This window comes from Bos javanicus, chromosome 23 (assembly GCF_032452875.1).
Source record: "Bos javanicus breed banteng chromosome 23, ARS-OSU_banteng_1.0, whole genome shotgun sequence".
Lineage (NCBI taxonomy): Eukaryota > Metazoa > Chordata > Mammalia > Artiodactyla > Bovidae > Bos > Bos javanicus.
In genome coordinates, this window is record NC_083890.1 from 50,975,110 (window position 1) to 51,002,296 (window position 27,187).

General features: G+C 51.9%; 1 protein-coding gene and 1 long non-coding RNA gene across 7 annotated transcripts; one reads left to right on the plus strand and one right to left on the minus strand.

Moving 5' to 3' along the window:
• Positions 1 to 8,725: 8,725 nt before the first annotated feature.
• Positions 8,726 to 19,628, minus strand: NQO2 (N-ribosyldihydronicotinamide:quinone dehydrogenase 2). 6 transcript variants are annotated; one of them, XM_061398987.1, is made up of 8 exons: positions 19,465 to 19,627; positions 18,754 to 18,820; positions 18,232 to 18,340; positions 16,294 to 16,458; positions 11,826 to 11,956; positions 11,103 to 11,216; positions 10,212 to 10,313; positions 8,726 to 8,990 (listed from the first exon to the last, which is right to left on the minus strand). In XM_061398987.1, exons 3-8 carry the CDS (start codon positions 18,236 to 18,238, stop codon positions 8,814 to 8,816), a joined length of 696 nt encoding a protein of 231 aa, XP_061254971.1. In that variant the 5' UTR covers positions 18,239 to 18,340; positions 18,754 to 18,820; positions 19,465 to 19,627; the 3' UTR covers positions 8,726 to 8,813. The 6 variants fall into 6 exon arrangements, with proteins under 6 accessions (XP_061254971.1, XP_061254973.1, XP_061254968.1 ...); XM_061398989.1 differs by lacking the exon at positions 18,754 to 18,820 and having other exon boundaries at positions 8,726 to 8,945; positions 19,465 to 19,628; XM_061398984.1 differs by lacking the exon at positions 18,754 to 18,820.
• A 129-nt stretch (positions 19,629 to 19,757) lies between these two features.
• LOC133236789 (uncharacterized) lies at positions 19,758 to 27,150 on the plus strand. The gene is made up of 2 exons (XR_009733037.1): positions 19,758 to 20,083; positions 20,381 to 27,150. It is a non-coding gene; the product is annotated as an uncharacterized LOC133236789 (long non-coding RNA).
• The last annotated feature ends 37 nt before the right edge of the window (positions 27,151 to 27,187 follow it).

A 27,187-nucleotide genomic window follows, 5' to 3' on the forward strand; every position in this document is an offset into this window, starting at 1 on the left:
TCACTCCTGAATATTCATTGGAAGGACTGATGCTGACGCTGAAACTCCAATACTTTGGCCACCTGATGTGAAGAGCTGACTCATTAGAAAAGACCCTGATTCTGGAAAAGATTGAAGGCAGGAAAAGGAGGTGACAGAGGATGAGATGGTTGGATGGCATCACTGACTCAATGGACATGGGTTTGAGTAAACTCCGGGAGTTGGTGAAGGACAGGGGATCTGGCGTCCTGCAGTCCATAGAGTCACAAAGAGTTGGACGCGACTGAGCAACTGAACTGAACTGAGGAGGTAGAAGGCACATAGGAGGTTAAATAGGAGTTTAACATGAGGAATGTATCAGAGGAGCAATGAAAGAGCGCATGGAAGCCCTCAGCAACTCTCCAGGCGCCCCCGGGCCGAGGGACACAGCCCGCCAGAGCACAGCTGGCGGGGGGTTCAGGCCCAGTGGAGAAGGTGCGCCTCAGGCTGGCGTGGCTCTGGAGCTGCTGGGCGAGCAAGAGGCCACCCTGGGGAGCAGCCCCGAAACCCCAAGTGAGCAGGGCCGAGGCCTCCACGCACGGGCTGCATAGACCCTCCCTCCCAGCCGCAGGTGGCTGGGTGCGACCGGGGGTCTGGTTCCCCTGCGGAGGGGGCCGTGCTGGTGGCATGTTCAGCTCCCTGCTGGGTAGGATCCAGTGGGCGTCCTGACACTGTGCCGTGGACCCCTGGCCTCCCTGGAGACTGCCCCAGAGCCAGTGGCCCCCTCTGTGGGCTGAGTGCCCGGCTGGTTACTGCCCAGGTTATTGGTTATTGTCCTCAGAGGACTGCCAGCCCCGGGGCCACAGTGCCCATCACTTTCCTTTCTCTGAGGCGGCCTCGGGAGCAAAACTCATGTGATGGCAAGGACCTCAGACGTACAAATGTGCAGCCCACAGCACGGACATCACACAGGACCGTCAGCTGGAACCCCCCCCCCCCGCCTCCCCCGCCACGTTCACTCAGAGAAATGAGCATCCCAAAGCCCCTTCAAGACAGGCTGAATGCCCCTAAGCTCAAAGCAGACGCCCTAATGCGGCCTAGCCAAGCAGACTGAGTGGGGTCAGGCCCAGTGCACAGGATGTCCTGGAGTGACGCCTGCGGTTTTTCTGCCTTCTGCCTGCGGCTGAGACCAGCTATGGTCCAGGTCCCATGGAGCAAGAAGGCAGTTTCCCGTGGTGGCCATCACACTTCAGAATTCCACTCTCAGAGCCTCCAGCCACCCCCTTTCTGAGCAGACACGCTTCCTCCTGGAGACGGTCTTCTCTTCGGCCTTTGCTCCACGTAGACGTCCTGCATCCTGCAGGGAGCAGCATGAGGTGGCTGCGCTTGGTTCCAGATGCCCTGGGGGCACCATGCTGGCATGTGTCATCCTGCTGCAGCCTCAGCCTGGGGGTGCCTGGTGCACCGCGTCAGAGAACGCACCCAGAAGGGCTGCCCTGGGCTCCGTCCCGAGGACTCGGGGTCAGTGCTCAGCGGGCATCGCTGGAAGGTGCTGTCCTTTATTAGCACAGTGGTCCCCAACCTTGCTGGCACCAGGGACTGCTTTCGTGGAAGACAACTTTTCCCTGGATGGTGTGGGTGGGGGATGGCTTCTGGATGATTCACGTGTATTACACTTATTGTGCCGTTATTACTACATCAGCTCCACCTCCGATCATCAGGCATTGGGCCCCGGAGGCTGGGGACCCTTGCTTCAGCACAAAGCTTCACACAGCGCCAGAGAGGAGGCCACGAGGGCAAGGTAGGCGATCACGTCCCAACTGGAGTTTCGTCTTTATGTTCAGATTCAGCTCTTCAAGCTGATGACTGATTGTCCAGGCTGACTGTCAGGGCGGATGGGGGAGGGCCGGCTCACACCCCTGCCGCAGGGAGCAGGGCCGGGAGGAGGTGAGCTCAGTGGGACCTGCTTGGGCTGGGGTGTCTGTCGTGCTGCACCCCTGGGAATGAAGGAGGGGAGGGAACAGTTGGGGGAAGAGCCGAGGTGACACCCAGCACAGGGTGTTCATGATAGACTGGGATGGGAGGAACCCAGGGGATGGGGGAGAGTCACGGAGCCCCTCCAGGGAGGCCACCTGGTCCCTGCTCCCTCCAGCACCCGCCACCAGAGGGAAGCAAACGCCCAGCCCAGCCCGTCCCCCTCGGTGCTGGGGAGTGGGTCAGAGGCCCAGGCTCGGGGCTTCCTTCCCTCTGAGTCACTGGAGACCCAGACACCCTGGGGCTTGTTTGCTCTTCCACAGGCCCAAGGCCAGGATGTACGGTAGGGGGCTTGCCACAGGGGGCTCCATGGCTTAGGGTGGCCGCACCTCAGATGAGAATTGGTATGTGGGCAGGTGTTGACTCTCTCAGGCCAGTGTCCATGTGTGAAGATCACGAGCAGGGGACAAGCGTCAGGGTGCACAGAGACATGGGGGACTCTCCTCCAGTCCTCCAGCCTTGTCGGGCAGGAGTCCTGGGATCCCAGGGACCAGGACAACGGTGGCAAGGCCAGGTCCAAGCTGGCCACAGCCGGGCGGAAGGAATGCGGCTGACTGAGAAGCCTCAGCTGTGTCTGGCTTGGAGACTCAGAACATCAACTTTGTGGTCCTTGCGGTTCTGACTGTGTCCCCAGGACCACCCTCCCGTGGACTCGGACATCAATAACAACTAAGTGTGGACGCGTGTGAAGTACTAGATGGTGTACGACACGGAATGCCTGCTGCATAGAGACATTCTTTTCCGTAAAATACACAAGCTTGAAGCTTGTTATCTCCATCCTACAGACGCTGACACCAAGCTGCTGAGAAGATGACCTGCTCAACATCCCAGACTCAGCATCTGGCAGGACCAGGATGGCAGAGTCGGAGATCAGAACCATTAGCGGTGGAGCACGTGCCTAAGAGTTTATGAGCATGCTTTGTCTTGAGTGGGCAAAGTCCGAACCTGTTCTGATATCCTAAGTTTAAAACTCTGCTGTCCTTTTTTTTTTTTTTTGGACCTGTTATTTGGATAGGAAAGAGAGAGGGAGAATGACGGAGCATGAGGTCTTGTATTTATGAGAAAACCTGCCCTTATGAGAGCTTCCAGTCACTTGTGACCTACAGGCTTGAGGTATCAGGTAGTGCTGTGTTAATGAACAATGTCGTGTGCGTACACATACTTCATGCAAACGTCTGTGCTAGGTGCTCCATCTTTTGAGGACAGCAAACAGAACCAGTACAAGCTGTCGGGTCAGATGAGACTGGTCTAGTCCAGCAGCGCTGAAAGCCCATCTCAGGCCCATGAGCTTGGTCAATCGGTAGCTCAAAGGGCTCATTTGTCTGCACTTGGACTGGAAACGGATGTTCATGGCTTTGAAATGTAAGGGGGTACCACCAGCTCCTCTCCCTAAACCCCACTCCTGGATTTTGTTTTGCCATTCAACACGTGGTCACAGCTGGATAATTTCTTATGAAGAAAAAGAAGGGAAACCTTTAGAGAATGGGTGTAAATATCAACTGTAAACTCACCAGAGGCATCTTCCCTGCAGCCCTCAGCTCCGCGTCCACCACACAGAGATGGCACGGTACAGCCGCGGCCCTGCCGGCTCAGCTCAGCCACCTCCGGGGCACTTCAGGGATCCACTGAAAGACAACGGACAGTGACCACCTTCTTACCTAAATCTGGAAAGAAAGCCTCCCGGGAAAAAATTCCTCTCGGTGGTAATTCAAGGAAGAAGAAAAGCATCAGCAGCCTTACTGCGGCCCAGCTGAGCAGGAAGGCTTGCTCAGTGCACACTCTTTAACACAGAGATGGTTCACACTCAGCGGTAACTTGCACTGTTCACTGTCACTCGATTTCACAACACATACACCTGGAAAATAGGACAGCCTAAGTCACATCCTCTCATGATGAAACAAGCAAACCATTAGAAATCTTGTCTAACTTTGTTATTTTAGGTGATCAGTTTTGTGCTCTTCTGAAGATAAAAGGAGTTCACGTTGTAGACCCAGGCTGATGGGGCACTGATTCTGCCCTCAGCCACAGCCACACCCCGACAAGTATCGACCTGATTGTATTGTCTTCTCCTCCAGTCCTGGACTCAACCCACAGTGGGAAGGACTGGCCTAAGCTCCCTGAGACTGAGACCCATTACACTCAGATGGCAGGGTGACCACAGAGGCACAGGACCTGGGAAGGCCTGCAGGCTCGCTTGTCCTGTGCCTCGCTGTCCCCGGCCAGGGGCTCTGGGCTCTCGGATGCCCCTGTGAGGATGTTCGTCCTCCCAGGAGGTGGGATGGGAAATACCCCCATGCCAGGGGGCAGCACCAAAGGCCAAACGCTGGGCTGGGGGACAGAGCGATGCAATTACATCGTCAATTCTTGTTCTGCATCAGACCTTAAAAAGATAATACATACATAACCCAAAAGTGTTTTAGGTCATTCTTCCAAGGAGTTTGAAATTCAAGTAAAATTCTTGTCAAGGCTTTTCATCCTCATCTCCAATAGCCCATGCTTCTAAACCTGCCACCTCTTGGAAAGATGGTTTTCTTCTTCCTGAAGAATTTATTCAGGGTTCCCAAATGGATGTTGCCAAAGGGGCCCTCTGTGAGCTCTGGCTTGTCTGCCAGCCCCAAACCCAGGGCCGTGGGCTGGGAGAGGACGGTCTTCAGAGGAGGGGTGGACAGAAAGGCCTGGGCTGGCAGGGCCCTGCTCCAGCAGCAGCTCAGGCCACCTGCGGCACCAGCTTCGGGCACAAATCCTTCGTGTTCCTCCAGTCAATCCCATGGGTCCTTAAATGCCCTTATTCACTGGGCTCCCCACTTCTACCCAAACTGCACAAAATTCTTGTTTGTTTTCTAGGGGTTTTCACTTATAACCCCTAAGAGGTGAAGGGCTTAGAAGTCTGAACTGCCCGCCAGCACTGTGTCTCTGACCCGGCCATCTGGGGGTCACAGTCAGGTTTGGACTGAGCACAGCCTCTGGACTTAGTCCACTGAGACAGTCACGTCTTAGATGGTTCAGAGCCCACCCAGCCCCTGGGGCTCCCACGGTAGGCTCTGAAAAAGCAACTCTCTCAGCTCATTCCCTCAGAAGGCTTTACAACAGTAAATACCTAGACTGACTCTTGTTACTTTTGCAAATGATTTCGAATGTATAGCTGTCATAGCTGATTTCTCAAAGGTCAGTAAAGACCTTTGTGCCCCTCCCATCACACTCCTATTCTGAATATTTCATTTTCATTCTACCACCTCAGTAGAATCTCCAGATGAGTTTGTGTCTGGCGTGTTTGTACACTTGGTCACGTGATCTTCTGTGACACTCGACATTATGCCTGAAGTGCATACATCCACTCTCTCTCTATCCGTGTCTAACCAACTGCTTCACCTAGTCACTATTTTTTCAAACCCATTTGGTCACTTTTGAGTGTCTCTTGTTTGCTGCTCAGGTTTGATTCCATTTCCATTTCTTTAAATACCTTATACGCTGTTACTTTGTGTTATCTATCTCATAGCACTGATATCTGAAGCTCCTGCGTGGTAAAATTTACCACCTGGTGTTTCTGCTGATTTTCATCTCGTGCGGTCTCTGCATGTATTTGGCCATCTGGGGGTTTCTGTGAGGCTGACTTGCTCAGGGAGCATCCTCACAGGCGTAAGATGATGTTTTTCTCTGGAGCAAATCTGTTGACTTCTTCCTCTACTGAGGACATTGTGAAGTGAAAGTCACTCAGTCATGTCTCTTTGTGAGCCCATTTGATTATACAGTCCATGGAATTCTCCAGACCAGAATACTGAAGTGGGTAGCCTTTCCCTTTTCCAGTGGATCTTCCCAACCCAGGAATCGAATCGGGGTCTCCTGCATTGCAGGCAGATTCTTTACCAATTAAGTGGGCCCACTTAATTTCTTTAGATTTCCCCTTGCTCTGTAGATGCGGGCAGAATTAGTCCCACTCCAGGACCCCACAGTGCAGGAGAGAGACTCTTCTACCCAGAGCTGAGACGGAGACAGCTCAGCGTCCTGTCTTACTGTGAGAAGGGCCTCCTTCTCAGGTGGGCAGCCCTCTCTATGCAAGGTCTCAACTGAGCTGCCCCCAGTGCACACACCCAGGGCCTGGTCTCTCGCTTCTTTCTGTGCTGGAATACTGGTATCGTAGAGCACTGCTAGTAGACAGTACTCGTAACACAGGGTATTGGTGTCAGCATGTGACCCGGAAGGTCCATATTTCTGTCCATTCTGCCGCCAGGAGCTCGTTAGGTGTTGTTATGGGACAAGGCTGCTGTGTGTGTTGCGGGGGGAGGGTGGACAGAGCTGGGACATTTCCCCGTTTCCTAAGATGTGTTTTTAGAAGTGTGTTTCTTGCATTTAAATGGGCTGTGGGGGCAGTGCTGCAGGAGGCCTTTTGAGAAATCTCATCTGCCATCTGCCAGGAGAAGGAACTGGAAGTCTCAGTAGGATTTCAGTCTCAGTAGGATTTCAGTCTCAACCAGAAACTCTGTGGAGGCACCCGTATGACCCACAAACATGGGGCCCTTGCTGGGCTGGGCACTTGGCTCAGATTTCCTCTTTCCCCACGATGAACTCACCATGGGGTCTCTGTACACCATTTCTCAAAAAGGGCCTCTGTTCAGTGCTGCCCCAACCTCTGCCAGGTTTCTGAACCTGAGTGGCTGTGAGCCCAGGTGCCCTGCTGTGAGCCCAGGAGATCCCAGCAGAGAAATCCATCTCCTGGGCAGCAGCCAATGACACCCCCGGAAAGAAGGCTGGTTCCCCGACACTGCTGAAGACATCAGCTCCATACATCAGGCTACCTGGCTTCTCCGTGATGGTGCGTCGGTCAGGTTCCTCTGCAGACACACACGATGGTGTAGCAAAGCCGAGACACCTCTGCAGAGAAAACCCAAACCCCCAACCTCAGGAGCAGGGGAGCAGGGGAGAAAGGCCTTGGGCTGATGGCTGGCTTGTCCCCAGACATCGCAGCAAAGCCTTCCACGCCCTTTCTAGCCAACGCAGCATGACCACCAAGGAGATGATCTTAACAGGAGATGGCGCTGCCGTTTTCTGAAGAGTGAATCACATGTGAACATCTCCGCATGGAGAAGAAATCAAGTGAGGGCCTGGATACTGAAGGGCAGAACAAGGCTCAGGAGAGGTGCAAGCTCCCCAGGAAGTGGTCTCTCAATAAAAGCCGCAGGACTGTCCCGAGCAAGCTGTGACTGAGCTGTGACCGAGCCAACATCATCAAAGATGCTTTGTTGTGTGGATTCTGAGGATGGTCCACACATGCTGAAGGGGGCAGAGGAAACCTCCGAGGAGTGTGTCCAAGGTCTGGGCCAGTTAGGAAGCTCCTCCTCTTGGACAGATGTCCAGATACAACCTGTGTCCCAAGGGCACAGAGGAGACTGGTGGCTAGATTCAAACCCTCCATGGGAAGGACATTTGGTGATTCTCACACCTTTGTCCCAGGATGGGACCAGGCTGAGGAGACCCCAAGAGAACGAGGGTCGCTTCAGTGTCCTGAGGCCACAAGGGCAGTCAGTGTTCAAACCCCATCTTTGCTTCAAAGCACAGGGTCTCCTATGTAAGGTCCTGCCTGAACATCCCAGCACACCAGGATGAAGGCTGAAGAAGCTGCAGCAAGCACGGCATTTAAAGAATTGACACATGAAAGATAGAAAACACAGAAGACGGGAGGTTTTGAAGAAGATGCGTCTGAAAAAGTTGCTCAAAAAGAGGGCCCAAAGAGTGTCTGAAGAAGCCAGTTCCAACGGTTTGAAAAGAACGATCTCGAGAGAACCGAGGCTCAAAAGAGATGATGAAGACAGTCTGGAGGGGACCCTGAGCAGGCACCTGGGGGGACAGCCCCAGAGAGGGTCTGGGATGGTGGCGCTGAAAGAAAACGCGGGGACGCTCTGAAAAAGCCTGAAGAAAATGGTGTCGAGAAAGGCAGAAAGAAATGACCCTGAAAAATCAATCTGATTCGAAGATAACAGCTCTGAGAGAGGGATGAAGATGTGAAGGGAAGCTAAGAACACGGAACACCGTCTGGTGGTGGATCAGGTGAAGAGGAGAAAGAAAATGAGGGTGGAGGAGGGTCTGAAGACACCTGTGGGGCCAGGGGGGTGGACAGGGAGGAGGCAGGTGAGGGCGTGTGACCAGGAGGTGCAGCTGGGAGTGTGATGGGGATGGTGGTGGAGCTGCTGAGGAGAAGGGCCCCGTCCTGGGCAGTGATGACGACCATGAAGAGGAGGGGCGGGGGGCGGGGAGACACTCTGGCTACATGTGCCCGCACCTCGGGGCCACGGCCAGTCCCATTCCCGGGACTCGTGCACACTGACAGACGCCTTCTCACTAAGGCCAGTGCCCTCACTTAGTAACCGGCCCTTAGGAATTGTAAAGAGATGCTGAGTAGTGCTCAATTAAAACTTAACACTCATGATATAAAAAGAAAAATGCACAAGAAGTTTAAACAGAGCACTACGACACAAGCTGTGAACAGATTACATTTTCCTCTGAAAAACAGAAATTCAAGTCAGTTGCAGAATAAAACAAATATCTAACAAATCCAGTCTCGTGCCAAAACTACAGACAAACACTACCTGCGAAGGCTGAATAAAGGAGAAGGAAAGGTATTAGAAACAAAAAGCGAGCCTGGGAGAAGGACCTGCCACCCCTCAGCAGAGAATCTGGGACAGCCAGCGGGGGGTGGGAGCCAGCCCGCAGGACCCTGGAGACACAGTCACACCCTGGCTGTCGTGACATCCTTTATTACATGCGCCTGAGTGGCATTACACGCGTCACAGCTCCCGTGTGGCCCCCGCAGTGTGGCGTGGCCTCCGTCACTGCCCAAAGTACCACGGGGGCGAGCACTGGATGGGCTCCTCCTCCCAGAGGGTCTTCAGCCTCTGCGCCCAGGAGGCCACCATCCCCTTTCTTTCTTCTTCGGACGCCATTTCAGGACCAAAACTGATCTGAGGGGCAAGGACTTTAAATCCGCAGAAGTGCAGTGTGCCGTGCTACAGCGCAAAGAGGGGAGCGCGGTGAGAAGCCGCCTGCCGCTCAGTCACCGGGGGAACGTGCACAGCTGGCCTCCAGGGAGCTCAGAGAACCTCCCACCACCAGGGAGCCGAGAATGCGGGCGCTGCCCTGCAGCCTCAGGGCCTGGCCGCTCCTGGGGGGCAGCGAGTGCTGGGTGGCTCCGACACAGCTGTCTAATCTCTGCTGCTGAGTCGCACACTAAGTTTTATTGTTTTGATTGCTTAGGTAAATTATGGCAACTCATGAAAGGGAAAGTTGCTCAGTCATGCCGGACTGTGCAACCCCATGGACTATACAGGCCAGAATACTGTAGGGTAGAATAGGGTAGCCTATTCCTTATCCAGGGGATCTTCCTGACCCAGGAATCAAACTAGGGTCTCCGGCATTGCAGGTGGATTGTTTACCAACTGAGCCACCAGGGAGCCCTGAATGAGGCTATTCCAGCTAAATGTGCCACCACGGAAGGCTGCTCAAGACACGTGTTAGGTGTAACAACAAGAAATGTGAAGCAGTACTTGCGGTGCACTGTTCATGTAAGAAAAGAAAGAAATATGATAGGCTGAGTCATCAAATGGACATGTGTAAGAACACAGGGCCCTCCCTGGTCCAGCCAGCCCAGTGGCCGGCACTCCATGCTCCCCGTGCAGGCGCCTGGATCCCATGTGCTGCAGCTGAGGGTGAGCATGCCACAGCTGAGGAGTCTGCATGCCCTGGTGGAGACCTGGCTCAGCCAAATAAATACGTGGATAAATGTTTTTTAAAAAGAATATACATGGGCTGTAAGGAAATACATTAATCATTGAAAGTGATTGTTTTCAAAGGCATTAAGAGAACTGAATTTCTCTTTTTCACAGTCTCTTTGTTCCCATATGTACTTTTGCAAACTGAAACAAATGTGAAGAGTTTTAAAGCAGGAAGAATTGAAGCTCATGACACACGGAGCCACCTCAGGGCTCCTGTTTACCCAGAGCGGATACCGGCCAACCGGGCTCGGCTTGGCCTCTGGCCAAATAGCATCAAAGGTTCTCATGATCACAGAGTTTTCTCCATCAGGCAACCTTTTCAGGGCTGCCAAGTAAAACATCCAAAAGGCTAAGAGGTTATGATATCCTGCTTCCAGGGGAGTCAGCATGGCCTGGCCTTCAGGCCCCCCTCTCACCCGGGAGGAGCTAGGAGAGCTGTGTGTGGGGGGTGCATACCTGGAGGGGCCACAGGAAGTACCGGAAGTCTCCGTTCACCCCAGTCTTGGAGAACATGCTGGCCGTGCCGCCTGTGGTTAAGGACAGGATGGCCAGCTTCCCCTGTGGAGGACAGCACGGGATTGTGGACCCAGGGAGGGTCATCTATAGTGACTGGAGGGAAACCGAGGCCAGCTCCCCCGCCCCAGCTTCCCTAATGGACGGACACACACTCCCATCTCTGTCCGGCCCAGCGGCAGGCGACAGCGACATCTGACAGGGCGGGGGAGGGGCAGCCAGAGGGAGTGGGCTGGATGGACAGCGCTAACGGGCCTGATGCTGGGGGAGTGGGCTTCGGGGGTGTGGGTGCGGGGGTTGGCTGGGAGGGTGCATGACGCCTGCAGCCAGCGGGGCCAGGCTCCCGGGGCTGGTCAGCAAAGGGCTGAGTCTCTTCACGGCCTGAGACGCCTCTCACGTCTCAGCGCTCTGTTTGTGCACACTTGTTTTCTGAGGCTTTTGGAACTTGAACATCATCTGCTTGCACAGGAAATCCACAGCTACCATATCCTGTGCAGCGGCTGGGTCCACCATCCACTCGGGTTATCCTGCTTTCAAGGTGGGTCCAGGTGCTGAGAGGCGAACAGGTGCATGGCCAGGCACGAGTCCACGCTGCAGGGCAGGTGCCCCAGACCCCTGGCCGAGCACGCCGCCGGACGTGGACACCCTGCACCCTTTGCTGGAGGAAAGGGCTGTGACCCCAGGAACCGTGCTTTCTCACCCGTGTAAGCCCTGCACACAGATGGTGCTCCGTGGGAGTTTGGTTAACAAAGGCAAACCAGAGGTGACTTGCTGAGATGCCCCGTCCTTCTCTGATGGACAAGGGTCCCTCATCCCAGTGGGTAGGGGTCATACCTTGAGGAAGCCGTCATCGTAGGAGCCGGGGAAGTCGAAGGCAAAGCCCTGGCAGAGCACCCTGTCCATCCAGCCCTTCAGCACGGCAGGCACGCTGAACCAGTACAGCGGGAACTGCGGGGGAGCAGGAGGGGGTGCTGGGGTGTCCGTCCGCCTGGGGCTTCGGGGGTGCCGCCCCCTCCCCGGCCTGGGCAGGCGGGTGCCCCCTGGGGCCACACGCGTGGGCAGCTCTTCCCCCTGCTCTGAGGTGTGTAGGGTGGCGGCGGCGGCGGGCTGGGCGGGCAGGGCTGACAGTGTTTTGGTGGCTGCCGCAGGTGGCTCTGGGTCCCCCTGACGTCGCGACTGTGGGCCCCTGCCTGAGCCCGCTCTGGGGCAGCAGAACCATGATCCCAACCACGGGGCCAGGGGGAGGGTGCGGGAAGGAGCCTGCCCCCTCTCCGCCTGGGGTGAGACGTGGCGTCTGGGAGTTGGGCCCAGAGGTTCTGAGGAGCTGAGCCTGACTCCACACTGCAGCAGGGAGGTCTCCCTGGAGCCACTGTGGTCCCCACAGAAGCCCCAACACCGCGTCCAATGACAGTGTCAGGGAAAAGAGACGAACACAGGCAACAGTCCGTTCCCAGAGGGGGAAGGGAACCCGCGCTGGGGGCCGTACACCGTGGCCAGCAGCGTCTCTGGACAGAGTCTGCACACAGAGCCGGTACAGCAACGAAAGGGAAAACCAACCTGGAATATCACCAGGTCGGCCTCCTGAAGCTTCTTCTGCTCCTCAATGATGTCACTGCTCAGAGACTGCTTCTTGTAGGCCTTGTGGGCCTCCACGCCATAGTTGAAGAAGCCAGGGTTGGAGAGGGTGCCTGGGAAGCAGGACAAAGGCTCCCACTCAGCGGGACATCCATGGCCCGCCAGCCCCACAGTGACACTGCTGCCTGGATGCCCCCCAGCAAGGTCACTGAGACCTGACCGGGGGGTGGGCCCTGGGGTCAGACTGTGGACACAGAGGAACAGCTAGGGTCCTCACCTTGGAGGGGCCAGAGTCCGGGAGGGACAAATAACCACATGATTAACACGGAGCACGACAGGGCAGTGAGCTCAGGGCAGCCCCATGGCACACGGACCTCACTGCCCAGATGCGGGGGCCTCGCCCATGTGGGCAGCAGGTGAGCAAAGCGTCACGGGGATTTGACGATGGAGCAGGAGTTCTGCAGGCGGTGTGGAGGACCGGAGGGGAGGGGGCTCCAGTGCGTGATACATAGGGGACCGCAGCGCTGGCCAGAGGCAGGCCTCGGGGAGCTGCCGGGCCAGGGCAGGAGGCCGGGGGCCGCGGGTGGCCTGGCTGCAGGGCTGCAGCTCGGCCACGGGGGCTCAGCTCTGCGTGCACATGGGTTGCAGAGGGGGCCCATGGTTTATGCAGGAAACAGCCATTTTCTCGATTCAGCTCTGAAAAAGCTGTGGCCTCAGCAATTCTGGAGCAGGCCTGGTTGCAGGGGTGGGCTCAGGCAGCAGCAGGGCTGGGCCCTGAGGCAGGACCCCCACAGTTAAACGGAAAGACGAGGCCTCGGTGGGTTCCTGTCCAGCAGCACGACTCGCCTAAGCACTGCCCAGTGTTAACTGGTGGTTGAGGGTCTCCTCGTACCTCACTGGGCTCTAACCTCATCATAACAGGCTGTTTCTACCTTTCATAACAACACGAGGGGCCAGGTAATTCCCAAGCGACCAGAGAGGAGTGGGAGGCTCAGGGTGGCCCCCCAGCACACAGGCCTTCAGGGTGGCCTGAGTAGAGCCGGCGCCACCTTTGGGCACCACGGCCGAGAGCATCCCAGGGCCCAGACTCCCCGGGCCTCACCTTCACTCAAAAGCTTGGCTGGGACCCTTCTGTGCGTGAGGTTGTGTGCTGACCAGAGCCCCCAAGGAGGAGAGCCTGTGTCTCAGGCAGGCTGCCACCCCCAGGTGTGGAGCCCACCGCGGCCTCTGTGTGCTGCTGAGAGTGGTAAACAGATAACACGTGTGTGGGCCACATGTACTCCAGGTAGAGTTTAAAGGTGAGAGCAGAGCAGAGGTGTGCAAGCGTCGGGGAAATGGGGATGTTTTATATGTGTGGGTGTGGATGCACTTTTTAGTAAGGCAGGAAATCCAGAGTCATGCAGACATACTGACTCACAGATTGAAACCAAAGATGGAGACAAAGCTAAATCAACATGGGAACTGGTAAGTTATAACATGTACCCTGAAGTGACACGGTCGTTAATAAGACTCCTGAAAGCTCCTCTGAAGGAGTAAATCCCTGTTTGTACCTGTATCTGCAGAGCTCCTAAGCTCTACAGGAATGTGCGCTTTGTTAACATCTGGAGTAAAATCTACAATGAGCCACACCAAAGAGTTCTGCCTGCTTGACCTTGGGGCCGCGGGACAAGGAGGGTGTGTGAAGGGGCTGCTAGTGTTCACCCTCTGCCCACTGTTTACCACACTTAAAATGCTGTTTCTGCAGAGCCCGTGTCTTACCTGATTCCCTGAAACGCCAGTGGCCCCAGCACACAATACTCTGTGCCTCCCTAGCCCCTGCTCTGTTGCTTTTCAGTGAAAAGAGCTGTTTGGTTTATTAAAAGGGAAGGAAGACAAGGAGAGGCAAGGATACAACCATTACCACCAGTACTAAATGCTAAATCTGGACTCTTGTTAACACAACTGCAAACAGGAGGGACCTAAAGGTATTTAATTTACTGGGAATTACTGGAAAGGCACGGGTGAAATTATTACTTGCAGATGGTTTGACTGTGTATCAGGAAAGACCCAGAGAATTGGCTTAAAACTACAAACAGTGAGAAAGTCGTAGCAGCCGCATGCACGCACGCACACAGACATGCACAGATCAGTCCTCTTCATGTAGAGGAACAAAACCCAGTAAGTAAGATTTATGCAAGATCTGCGTGAAGAGAACTCATAAATACACCTGGAGGGTTGTAAAAGAACGTGATCACATGAGGAACCACGCCTGTTGCTGGAACAGAAAGAAGTGGCACTGAAGTTCCGCTGTAAACAATCCGTTACCTTTAGAATCTTGCCAACTAAAGGCTGGAGCTTGCCATCTGCTCTATAGGGATTAAGTCACAAGCTACTATAGCCATTGATCTCCAACACCCCCCTGGAAGGAGTTCAGGGTGGAGATCAGGAATGAGGCGCTCTGTGCTCCGGGAAAAAGTAGAAAAACATGCCTTCAGATAGGTGTTTTCAGAAGATTTTCTGAGCCCAATTCTTGTAAGTCCTCATGTCTTTAAAGCACTAAAATCATTAACGGTGGCATCTGCTCCTCATGGCTAGCAGCAATGTTCTGCCAAAATGAGCGCCTGATGACTGCATGACCCCTCTTCACCAAATCCCACACATCCTGACCTTCCCTCCACCTCTCTGGAGCAGTTTCAGAGATAGCCGAGAGGCCATCTCCCGGGCCATAGTCCTCACTTTACCCCACACAAAACTTAACTCACAGCTGTCTTTCCTGGTGGTTCAGACAATGAAGAATCTGCCCACAATGCGGGAGGCCTGGGTTTGATCCCTGGGTTGGGGGCGCCCCCTGGAGGAGGGCATGGCAACCCACTCCAGTCTTCTTGCTTGGCGAACCCCATGGACAGAGGAGCCTGGTGGGGTACAGTCCACGGGGTCACAAAGAGTCGGACATGACTGAGTGACTAAGCACAGCACAGCTGGCATGGTGTGCTTTTTATTTTTTCAGTCAACAATCTGGAAAGATAATTCAAAAAATCTTTATGGAAAAGTCAAAGTAGCTGTAAAAAAAAGTAAGACAAATGAAGGTGACCTAACTCTATGAGATAGTAAATGATTTGCCAAAATAATGAAAGTCACATGGTGCTGAGTCATGGACAGGAAAATAAACCAGCGCACAAAGGCAGAAGACGCCAAAACATGGGAATTCACGTCACAACAAGGGTGGCTTTTAAGTCAAGGCAAACAGCTAGATAATGTAATAAATGGGGATGAGAGCTGAGTACATACTTGGGAAAAACTGAATCCACACCTCACATCACACATTGAGAGAAATTCTGAGTAGAGAAAGTATTTAACTTTAAAAAGTGGAACCTGCCAAATACTATAGCACCTTAAAAAAAATAAGCTTAGAGTTTATATAACACAAAATGCACAGGTCTAAATTAAAAGAGAAGCCACCACAGCAAAGCCAAAACAAAAATTAGGTATAAATGTATTTACAATTCATATTTCAAACCCTATACCAGAGACCATTTTCCACCTGTCTGATTGGCAGTTATCAGAAACTCGGTATAACAAGGAAACGAGCACTTGCGAGCACTGTGGGCTGGAGAGTGAGCTGGTACAGCACTCACGGAAAGCAGTTTGATATTGTCTATGAACATTCGAGACACACATTCCCCCTGCCCAGCAGCTCCGTCTACTCGCACACGCAGGAAAGTGCCGGCCACCGTTCTTGCCGCAGTCCTGCTATCACAGCCAAAGAGAGAAGCAGCCAACACGGCCTGAGTGCGCACTATGGAAACCGCGGTGCCTCCAGACAACGGGGGTTCTGAGGCAGAAAGAGAGAGCAACACGCAAAACAACTCGTGGGAACGCATGTTCCCATTTTTAAAAAGCGGAGAGAAAAGCCGTTATACTGTGAATTGCTTTAGGCACACCCAGAGACAGCACAAACTCGCCCCAGAAAGATGCAGAGGCAGTGGGAGACCCTGGTTCCTGTGGGAGCAGAGAAGCTGGCTGGCTGGGCGTGCGGGAAAAGCCACGCACTGCAGACCTTTTCCACATGAGAATTGTACATCACGTCCAATGATGAGTTTTGTTTACAAACTTTTTTTTTAATTAAAAAAATAATTCAAAGAAGGCAAAAAAACTCCTAACAATCTTATTTAAAAACAGGCAGAGGATTTGAACAGGTATGTTTCTGAAGAAAACACAGATGGCCAACAGGCATGTGAAAAGACGCTCAACATCACTGATTATCAGGGACACAAAGCAAAACCACGGCGAGATACCACCTCTTGCCGGTCAGAATGGCCGTCAGCAAGACAAGACACACCCAGCGCTGGTGAGGACGTGGAGGACGGCGGACCCTCGTGCGGCTGGCGTAAAGTGAAGCCACCATGCGGAACAGTGTGGAGATTCCCCAAGAAAGTTAAAAAAAAAAAAACCCAGAGCATTTATGACTCACCAGTGATATCCTTCCCTGTGGCCCTGGGCTCAAAGTTCATGGCATAGAGGTCCGAAACGATGACGCTGCAGCCCTGCTGGCTCAGTTCAGCCACCGCCACGTCCTTCAGGGACCCGTTCAGAGACCTGGGCTCTTGGTGTGCGTAGACGATGAGCACTTTCTTACCTAAACCCAGACAAGAAACCATTTGTCTTGAAGAATAATTCCTCTCTGTCAAAGCTCCACAAGGACCAAGCTGACGAGAGGGCGCACACAACGGTTGAAGCTAAGTATGGAAGACCAACGCTTTTTACGGGAGACGGCTGTAAAACAAGGAGCATTTTAGGAACCTGGTTGTATCAGTTCACCACTACTTGAGTTTACTAACACAGGAGTCCAGTTACGACTCCCCAAGAATGACATGACTGCATTCTTTCAAAGCCCAATCTACTCTGGTTATCCACCAGGAGACGCTTTAGCCACGTTGCCTAAGCTCAGAATAAGAAACCACTGTGACTAATCTTTTGTGCTAACCCCTTGTTGGCAGGTCAGTCGCTGACACACAGCTCTGCTTCCTTCGTCTCCGCTGAAAACTGACACATAAGGTATTTAAAAAAAAAAAAATCAGATCCTGAGTCCCATGGGAAGGCAGGGCCTATATGAAGCCTGGCTTCAGTGGAGAGCCTAACAACAGAGGCTCCATCCACTGCCTGGCGGTGTCATTCATACCAACAATCTCTGAAGCTGCACGGAGAAGGCAATGGCACCCCCCTCCAGTACTCTTGCCTGGAAAATCCCATGGACAGAAGAGCCTAGGAGGCTGCAGTCCACGGGGTCACAAAGAGTCAGACACAACTGAGTGACTTCACTTTCACGCATTGGAGAAGGAAATGGCAACCCACTCCAGTGTTCTTGCCTGGAGAACCCCAGGGACGGCGGAGCCTGGTGGGCTGCCGTCTGTGGGGTCGCACAGAGTCGGACACGACTGAAGCGACTTAGCAGCAGCAGCAGCTGAAGCCGCACTGTCCTCCTTCAGGACATTCTCCAAGGTCACGTACCAGTTCCTTCTAGAAGGCAGCTGTGGGGATGTGTTTAAATTTTCTGTGGGAACCTCTTAAGACTAAGATATTTAAACTCTTGATCCATATTATTCTGTTTAGGCCCTTAAGGAGAAAATATAAATGTTAGTTTGAAGCAAAGAGCTTTGGGGCACTCAGCAGAGTGTAAAGGCTGAACTGCACGAGTGAAATTAATGATTAACAGTTTTAACTTCTCAGACTCATTTGTTATAAAGGAACTTGGGGGCTTAACAGGAAACAGGATACAAATGAAATATCCACACTGATGGTTCTCAGCCAGGGAGTGCTACCTCCCAGGGAGTGTTTCACAACATCTGGAGACATTTCTTGGCTGTGGCATCTGCAGGGAGGCACTGCTGGGTCGTGGAAGACAGAGAGCAAGGCTGCTGCGGAACGCAGCTGGGGACAGGCCCCCGACAGAGCGCTGATGCCAGCAGCGCCGCAGGTGAGAAACCCTAATGTACAACATATGCGTAAAATAACGTGAATTTTTATGTTATGAAATGCAAGGATTTTCATGCTATGGTGTTGAACAAAAAGATGTCACAATGGGATGCCTGAGTCATGCGGTTATTTCTAACCATGGTCACTCTTGGGGCTCAGTCACTCCATATCTATTGACTGAGCGGCTATGATGTCCCAAGGGGTCATCCCAGAGGCTGGAGGCAAAGCAAAGACAAGTTAAGCATTCTATTTTGGTGGGGCTGAAATGAACAATAAAACAAGTAAGAAAATACAAAACAAGATAATTCCAGGTAGCAGTCCACATTATAAACAAGATTTATACACCAGTGTTGTCTGGAGTTTTTATAACAAAGTATTCAATTTCTAATAAATTTTTCTTTTAACAAAGTTTAACTCCCCCATAGCTAATAGTCACCTGCCATGTCCCAGGAAGATGGGTATTTTCTCTCTGAATCCTGCCGAGAGGAGGGTGTGCAGGGGGCCCTGAGCTCTCAGGCACGGTCACGCTCAGTGATGCCAATGACCTAGAAGAGGAAACAAATGCTGAGGGAGGTGGGGAGACACGGTGGGCAGCTGAGCATGCAGCCGTGGGCAGGCTGAGGCAGGGGAACAGCAAGCATGAGGCAGCGTTGGGACTGGCCTGGGGTGCTCAGAGAGCCTACACGGTGGACATGTGGTTACAACAGAGCTGGGTGGTGGGAGATTCCGTCCAAGGGCTGGGTGGGTCAGTAGTGCAGGGGTGAGGACTTTATCCTGAGCCTAGCAGAAGCCCCCGGAACATGTCCAGAGAGTGATGGGCTGCAGACTCAGGGAGTACCTGGTCCTGAATTCCCCGGGGTCAGGGCCCAAAGACAGTCTGGTTTAGGAAGAAAAGCTTGCATTTCAGTGCTGACAGCAGGGGAGGCATCCCCTTATCGCCCTGCCTGGTCCAGTGTACCTAGTCACGTCACCTGCCAGGCCGCTGGAGGCCTTGGAGTTCTGACTCCTCGTGGGGTCCAATTCTCCTAGTTGTACAGAATGAGAAACTGAGGCTCAAGAAGCAGGCCACTTGCCCAGCACTTCCCCACTGACCTTGCGCCACAGCAGGGAGAGCCTTCTCCTTCCGTGGAGAGGGTGCCCTTATCAGGCCCACAGGAAAACAGAAGCGTGCGGCTGCTAAACTACGTACATCAGGCCACACCAAACGCGCTGACACCTTTTATGCACTCTATTTCGTTCCAGCCTCCTCGATCGCTCCTCTCGTGTTCCCTCCATCCCCCCTAGAACCATAAACATCGGCGCAGGAAGCACACACCACATACATGTCCCACTTCTTGGATTTTCTGGCTGAGATTCTCAGGGACTAAGGTTGGAGAAGCTGAGTTTCGGGTCCTGGCACCCGGGGCAAAGGCCGAGCCGGAACCCCGAGGGCCCAGGCCTGGTCTCCGCGCCGCCCGCTCGCCGACCCCAGGCGGCCCCTTGCCGTCCGCGCGTGGGGTAAGCGCGGGCCGAGTCCAGGGCGGAGGGCAGCGGCTGGGGGCAGTGACGGGCCTGCGCACACCTGCGCCCCAGGCCTCGCAAGTGCAGGGGGAAGCTTGGGCACGCCGGGGTGGAAGCCCGCGGAGACCCAGGTCCCGGGAAGCGGCCCCCGGAGAGCGCGGACACTCACCTCGGCCAAAACGCCCGAGACGACCGGCAGGACGAGACTTCCCTCTGGGAGAACGTCCAGCGTCCACGCCACGATCCGGCCGCGCGGACTACGCACTCGCAGGCGTCGCGAGCGGACAATGCAGATACTCTCCTCTGGGCAGGACGCGGGGGCAAGGCCGGCGGGGCCCCGCCCATGCCCCGCCCACGAGCGCCGAGGCCACGCCCCTCCCCTCCTCTGTCCGGAGCGCAGCCCCGCCCCCGACCTGTCTGGACCTCTCCTCGCGCTCGGCGTCCCGCCCCGGCATAAGCCCCGCCCACACGCCCTTCGCTCCGCCCCTGCCCTGTCCTAGCCCCTGGGAGCCGGACCGGGTGGCTCCGCGCCGCGGCGGCTGAAGGGATGGCAGTTTTAGTTCTGGGAAGGGGGGGCGCCGTGTCTGCCCCTCCCGCCGCCTCCGCCCCTAGGCCCACTCAGGGTCAAAACACTCAGCCGTAAAAAGGATGAACGATCGGGGCCGCAGCAGCTGGGGCGAATCTGCAGAGAAATACGCTGCATGAAAATCGCCAATCCCTGAGGGTCCCCTCTGAACGATCACGTTTATGTAACATGCTTGAGATGAGATTCTAGAAACGGAGAACAGGTTAGTGGTTGCCGGGTTTCTGGTGGGCAGGTGTGATTCTAAGAGGGACCTTGTCGTGTCCCTCTTAGTCGTGTGCTGATGGGAATGTGCGGTGTGTGATCGTTCAGGCGGTGGCGTTGTTCTGTGGTCTGGCCTGACGTTCTTATTGGGGAGTCTGGGGGTAAAGGGCACACAGGCTGGTTCAAGGCCAAGGAGATGCCCGGAAGGCAGAGAGGCACCGAACTGGAGCCTGCAGACATGTGTGGGAGGGCTGCTGGTGGGCACTTTGGGCCAACTGTCTCTTTTCTCTCTTTCCAGCACTTTCTGGCCTGCACCACCTCATTTGTAGATCGCCCTGCCATTGGGACTCACTCGAGGACCCTCCCAAACTCTGCCTTGATTTCTGGTGTCCCGGGATGGCCCTTGGGGCTCTCCTGGTGGCTCAGACGGTAAAGAATCTGCTTGCAATTCAGGAGACCCAGGTTTGATCCCTGGGTCAGGAAGATACTCTGGAGATGTTCATGGCAACCCACTCCAGTACGCTTACCTGGAGAATTCCATGGACAGAGGGTCCATGGGGCTGCAAAGAGTTGGACACCACTGAGCGACTAACTCTTTCACCTTCAGGATGGGCCTAGAGAGCGAAGGCTGGTTCCCCTTGGAGCATAACCTTCCTGATGCAAACAGCTGCAGCGTCCGCAGCGTCTGGGTGGTCTGTCCGAGGCTGCTGTCTTTCTTGGGTTCAGAGTGAGGACGTGGCCTCTATGCGTGACATGCCCTCATGCCAGCAGTGGACAGGCCACCTTATCTTGTGAGCCTGGGAGGTGCTGGAGGCCGCTTTCATTTTAGAATGACCTTCACCTGAGGGAAAAGTTGTGGAGGCATTTCCAAATGTTCCAGAATGTCCTCAAAGATGAGATCTGGCTTAGTTTTCTTCCCTCTTTCTTGTCAGACTGAGATGATGTCCGCAAATCATCTTTGAGTCACGTGAAATGATTGCGACTAAGAAAGGCGGATGCAGGGACTCTGGGGCGACCTTCCAAGGGGGGTGACTGACGCTGTTGTCCCTTGGGAGGGGGGTTGTTCACGTCTTTGGTGCCGTGAGGTTGTGGTTGTTTATGCAAAGTCGTGTTCAACTCTTGTGACCTCATGGGCTGTGTAGCCTGCCAGCCTCCTCTGGGATTTCCCAGACAAGAATACTGGATTGGTTTACCATTTCCTCCTCCAGGGCATCTTCCCAACCCAGGGATGGAACCTGCATCTCCCACTTGACAGGCAGATTCTTAACCACTGAGCCACCAGGGTGGTGTGAGGACCATTAAGGAAAGCAGCCAGATCTCGCGGTGACTGTGGAGCCGCAGGCGACCAGCCCGGGAGCCGTCTAGACCCTGGTGTGTGGGTGGAAGTGCTGGGCCGGAAAGGAGACCAACGTGCGACCCCGCCTCTGAAAACTCGCAGGTGCAGGGAGCTTCTGGGTCCAGCCGCGCTTTGATCCTAGTCCGCGACGAGGCAGCACCATCTGGCGGCCGCACGCGGGAATCGCAGGTGCGGAGGGGACGTCGCCCTCCGGACAAGGTCAGCTGGCCAGCCGGCAGGCCCTCGCCTGGGTCTTCAGGATGGTGAAAGCGCCAGCGGTGGATTGGATAGGGGCCCGTCTGACGAAGAGAAACATGATTCCCTGCTAATCTGGCATTTACTGCAAACAAGACATTCCTACCGTGAGACTAAGGAGGAGGCGGTGCTATTAAAATGTAGGTGTAGCAAGCATGACCTCTAAGGGTCACGAGTGGACTGTTCATTTCACCTCTTGCAGTGGAGAAATAGGCTTAGGCTTTCCGGCAGGTTGGGGGCGGGGGAGGCAGTTAAGCCAGCTGCATACTTCTTTCGCTCAGCTGCCCCTTATTTTGTGTTTCAGATGAAAATTAATACCGAGGGTTACCTTAAGACTAATCGAAGTAGTTTGAACGTTTTCCTAGAGAAGTAGTTCCTTTTGGTTTTATTTAATGGATTTTCTTTCCTCTACGAACAGCATCTGCCTTCTTTTGGGAAACAAACTTCCTGAGAACTCAGGTTGTGTTTATAAATATATTTATCCATCTCTCTGCCTGGCCGCACTGGGTCTTGGCTGGGCTTGTGGGATCTAATTCTCCCACCAGGGATCAAACCCCGGGCCCCTGCATTGGGAATGTGGAATCCTATCTCCTGATCACCAGGGAAGTCCCTCTAGTTAATCTTTTTTTTTATGGTGGTAAAATCTCTGTAACAAAGATCTGTCATTTCAACCACTGTAAGTACACAATGGCATTAATTCTATCCAGTGGCATTAATTACACTCATAATGCTATGCAATGTCACTATTTTTATTTCTGACAATTTTTCTTCACCCCGAACAGAAACTCACTAATCCTTAGGCAGTACCTCCAAACTCCCCACTCCCCACCCAGGTTCTGCACCGATAATCTTTCTGCTTTCTGTGAATTTGCCTTTTCTAGGTATTTCATACAAGTGGAATCATACAACAGGCAGCCTTTTGTGACTGGGTTCCTTCACTTAGCCTAATGTTTTCAAGGTTCATCCATATCGTAACACGTATCAGAACTTCACTCCCTTTTACTGCTGACTAATATTTTATTTTATGCATATACCACGTTTTATCTGTTCATGTTGTTTTAACCTTTCACAGGTTGGTGGACACTTGGGTCATTTGGCTGTTGTGAATAATGCTGAAATAATTATTGGTGCACAAGTGTCTGAGCCCCTTTTAAACATCTTTTGGGTGTATGCCAAGGAGCGACATTGCAGCGTCATGTAGTAACGATTTTGCTTTTTAAGGAGCTGCCAAACCGGCTTTCACAGTGGTTCCACTGTTTTGGAGTAGGATCTGGCAATCCACTCCAGTTTCTTGCCTGGAGAATTCCATGGACTGGCTACAGTCCATGAAGTTGCAAAGAGTCAGACACGACCGGGAGACTAACACGTCACGTCCACTGCTTTACATTCCGATTGACTTCACTACATTTCTCATCAACATTTGTTATGTTGCTTTTTTTATTGTTGTTGTAGCTGCCCTAGTGGTTTTCGTACTGTCTCACTGTGGTTTTGTTCTGCTTTTCCCTGGTGACTAATGATGTTCAGAAGCTTTTCTTGTGCTCACTGGCCATTTGTTTACCTTTGATGAAATAGCTATACAAATCCTTTGTCTATTATGTAATTGGGTTGTTTGTCTATTTGTTGTTGAATAATAGGAGCTCTGTATATATTCTGGATGTTATCAGATTTATAATCTGCATTTTCTCCCATTCTGTAGGTTGTCTTTCACTTTTGGGGGGAGGGTCCTATTCCTCTAAAAGCAATTAACCAGACTTTTTCTTAGTTCCCTCTTATGGTTACTTCTCTTGATGAAAGTGAAAGAGGAGAGTGAAAAAGTTGGCTTAAAGCTCAACATTCAGAAAACGAAGATCATGGCATCTGGTCCCATCACTTCATGAGAAATAGATGGGGAAACAGTGGAAACAGTGACAGACTTTATTTTGGGGGGCTCCAAAATCACTACAGATGGTGACTGCAGCCATGAAATTAAAAGACGCTTACTCCTTGGAAGGAAAGTTATGACCAACCTAGATAGCATATTCAAAAGCAGAGACATTACTTTGCCAACAAAGGTCAGTCCCGTCAAGGCTATGGTTTTTCCTGTGGTCAGGTATGGATGTGAGAGTTGGACTGTGAAGAAAGCTGAGCGCCGAAGAATTGATGCTTTTGACCTGTGGTGTTGGAGAAGACTCTTGAGAGTCCCTTGGGCTGCAAGGAGATCCAACCAGTCCATTCTAAAGGAGATCAGCCCTGGGTGTTCATTGGAAGGACTGATGCTAAAGCTGAAACTCCAGTACTTTGGCCACCTCATGCGAAGAGTTGACTCATTGGAAAAGACTCTGATGCTGGGAGGGATTGGGGGCAGGAGGAGAAGGGGACGACAGAGGATAAGATGGCTGGATGGCATCACCAACTCATTGGACATGAGTTTGAGTGAACTCTGGGAGATGGTGATGAACAGGGAGGCCTGGCGTGCTGCGATTCATGGGGTCACAAAGAGTCGGACACGACTGAGCAATTGACCCGAACTGAACTGATAGTTGTTTCTAGCTTGCTGCTGAGTTCCCCAGGATAAGACTTGGAAGATGGTTGGAGGCATTGTCTTTGCTCAGGGAACAGGCTGGTTGTCTGAATCTCTTCAGGTTTCTTTGGACATTTCAGGATTAGCAGATGTCTTGTGTTTTCAGGGTGTCCCTTGTCTCCCTTTGAAGATCATCCAAACCCGGAAATTTCAAAAAGCAACATAGTGGCTTTTCTCAAATGTAACTAGAAGACATCGACCTGGCCAGTTTCGTTAGGAAATTAGCTATTATGATGATTCCCTTACAAAACCCCTGGTTTCTGAGAACTTTCACTTCCTGTGGTATTTTGGGAAGACCTGCTGCTTGTCAAGAGTGATCCATCTTGATTCCTCAAATGCTATGGCTGGGATTCTAATGGCAACATGTCATGAACTGGCTTTTTCATTAATAAGTCGTACGTGGATAATGTCCTAACAAAATGGTAATCTGGAGACCAGATTCAAGTAAAAAACTCTGTGGCTAACTAGGTTTTTTATGTTAAATGGCCAGTCATGCCATGAATAATTGACTCATTAAAAACGAGAATGCAGGCATCTCATATTTTAACTTATTTTAAATCATTGGCTCAATGGACATGAGTTTGAGCAAACTCCAGGAGATAGTGAAGGACAGGGAAGCCTGGCATGCTGCAGTCCATGGGGTCGCAAAGAGTGGGGCATGACTGAGTGACTGAACAATTCAGCAGTTAGTTGACAATCAAATACTGGCAAATTCAACATGCTTTTTGAAATTACTTTTGCATGTGCTTGGACCCAAGCAAACCTATAACTCCCTGTTTTTACCCGAAACCAATCGTGTTTTGGCAACTGTAGGAATAGAGATATTAGGCTCTCACGGTACACAGTGATCTATGGTGAGTGAGAGTTTGACTGAAAATTAAAAGTAAAGGGTACTTTCAAGCGTACTACTGGAATTGCAAAGATATTCGAGCAGAATTCTGTTCTATGACTTGTCTTCCTACTTCATGACTCAGTGATGAGTGTTGGATGAGAGGATGTGAATTGAATAAGTCCCTCTGCTATTCAAGGACAAGCTAGAACGGCACTTGATATTTCTGAGTAATTACTAGAAATAAGAACAGTGGGTTCGTGCCATTAGCATCAACACAGCGCTTACTGAATGCCCGCAGTGTGCTGCGTTCTTTTTGTGGATTAGCTGACTTAGTCCCAACAGCAGCACCCAATGCAGTTTCTATTGTTATTCCCATTTCACAGATGAGAAAACTGAGGTCCAAAGAGTCTAGTAAAGGTGCAAAGCACCCTAGCTCGAGAGCCCACCTTAAACTACGATACTGCATTAAAGATAAGTGTCCCCAGGGATAGGGCTGAAAGGGGGTGCAGGGACGTAGGAGGTTGTTCATTTCTCATAAGGTTAAAAAAAAGAACATCAGCCCAAACCACATTCCCTGCAACAGTAGAGGCTCGTAGGGGCGGGAGCAGCCTCTGACGTGCATGAACGTGACTCAGAGCACTGAGCGCGCAGCACTCCTGTGCCTGTGTGCGTCGTGGGTGGCCCTTAATTCAAGCTTGGTTTCCGGCGTCCCTTACTTTCTTGATAATGTCCTTAGACACATGCAGCTTTTCAATTTTGATGAAATCCAATATATCTATTTTTTTGTTTTTGTCTTGAATTTTTGGTGTCATATCTAAGAGCCCATTGCCGAGTCCAAAGGTCCTGGACATTCACTCCTGTGTTTTCTTCTAACAGTTTTATAGTTTAGTTCTTATATTTAGGTTTTTGATCAATTTTGAGTTTTTTTTGTAAGGGGAGAACTTCATCCTTGAGTATGGAAATCCAGTTGTTCAGAATCACCTACGGAAGAGAACACCCGTCCCCCACTGAATGAAATCAGTTGACCATAGATGTTTTAAACGAGGTTTCTCTTATTTGTTTTCACAAAATGATCGTGTGTGTTTTTCCCCCTCTTCATACTATTCCTGTGACGTGTGGCAGTGATAGCCTCTCTTACGCTGAGTCACCATTGTGTCCTGGACGAAGTCCCTCGTGGTCATGATGTGTAGTCCTTTTAATATCTTGTTGGATGCGATTTGCTAGTGTCTTGCTGAGGCTTTTGCATCAATATTCATACGGAATATTGTCCTGTAATTGTACTTTCCCCTGGCGTCTGTGTCTTACTTTGGTGTTGGCCTGTGAGTTCACAAGTCCTCCCCACCCGGTTTCCTGTAAGAATTTGGGAAGGGTTAGTGTGAGAATTTGCCAGTGGGCTACCTGGTCCTGGAATCTGTTGGGAGGTTTTCCTTTTCCTTTTTAAAAAAACTTAACATTGAAGTGAGATATTTGGTTTGTGGGGAGTCAGTGAGGGAACTTGAGGAGTCAAGAATTATGTGTAATTTAATTCAGGCCCATACGACCTCATAATGATGTAACAGTTTCTTAATTTATTTCCTGTGATAGACTTGCCCATATTCTGGTCGTTCCAAATATTATGGTAATTATGTTTCCTAAATCATTGCTTTTCCTTGTCACGCAATACTCAAAAAGCGCGAATGTCTTCCTGTTGCTTGTAGAATTATTCATAATTTTTAAAATTTCATGAATTTTAAACAGATAACTTATTAATTCAAATTAATAATTTTAAAAGTGTAAATAATTGTAGAATTATTAATAATTTCAAAAAGTTTTAGCATTCTACTCAATCTTCCTTTTGACTCTTTCTCACCTAACCTCTAAATAAGCTGCTTCTCCTGCCCTTATGGGAACTGTGTTCCAGAAAGACTGGTTCATTCATTCTCACTTCCGTAACTACTTCTTTCTGGTTAAACCTGAAATAAGGAAGTGTTTAAGAGCAAAGCCCTACCAATTATAAGCCATGATCTTGAGCAGTCATCCCAAAGATACATATGTGTGCATTTTTAATTCACGTTGGGCTTTTTAAATAAAGAGGCTTTAAGTGGAGACTCTTATGCTGATGTTACATGTTCTGCCTCAGTGC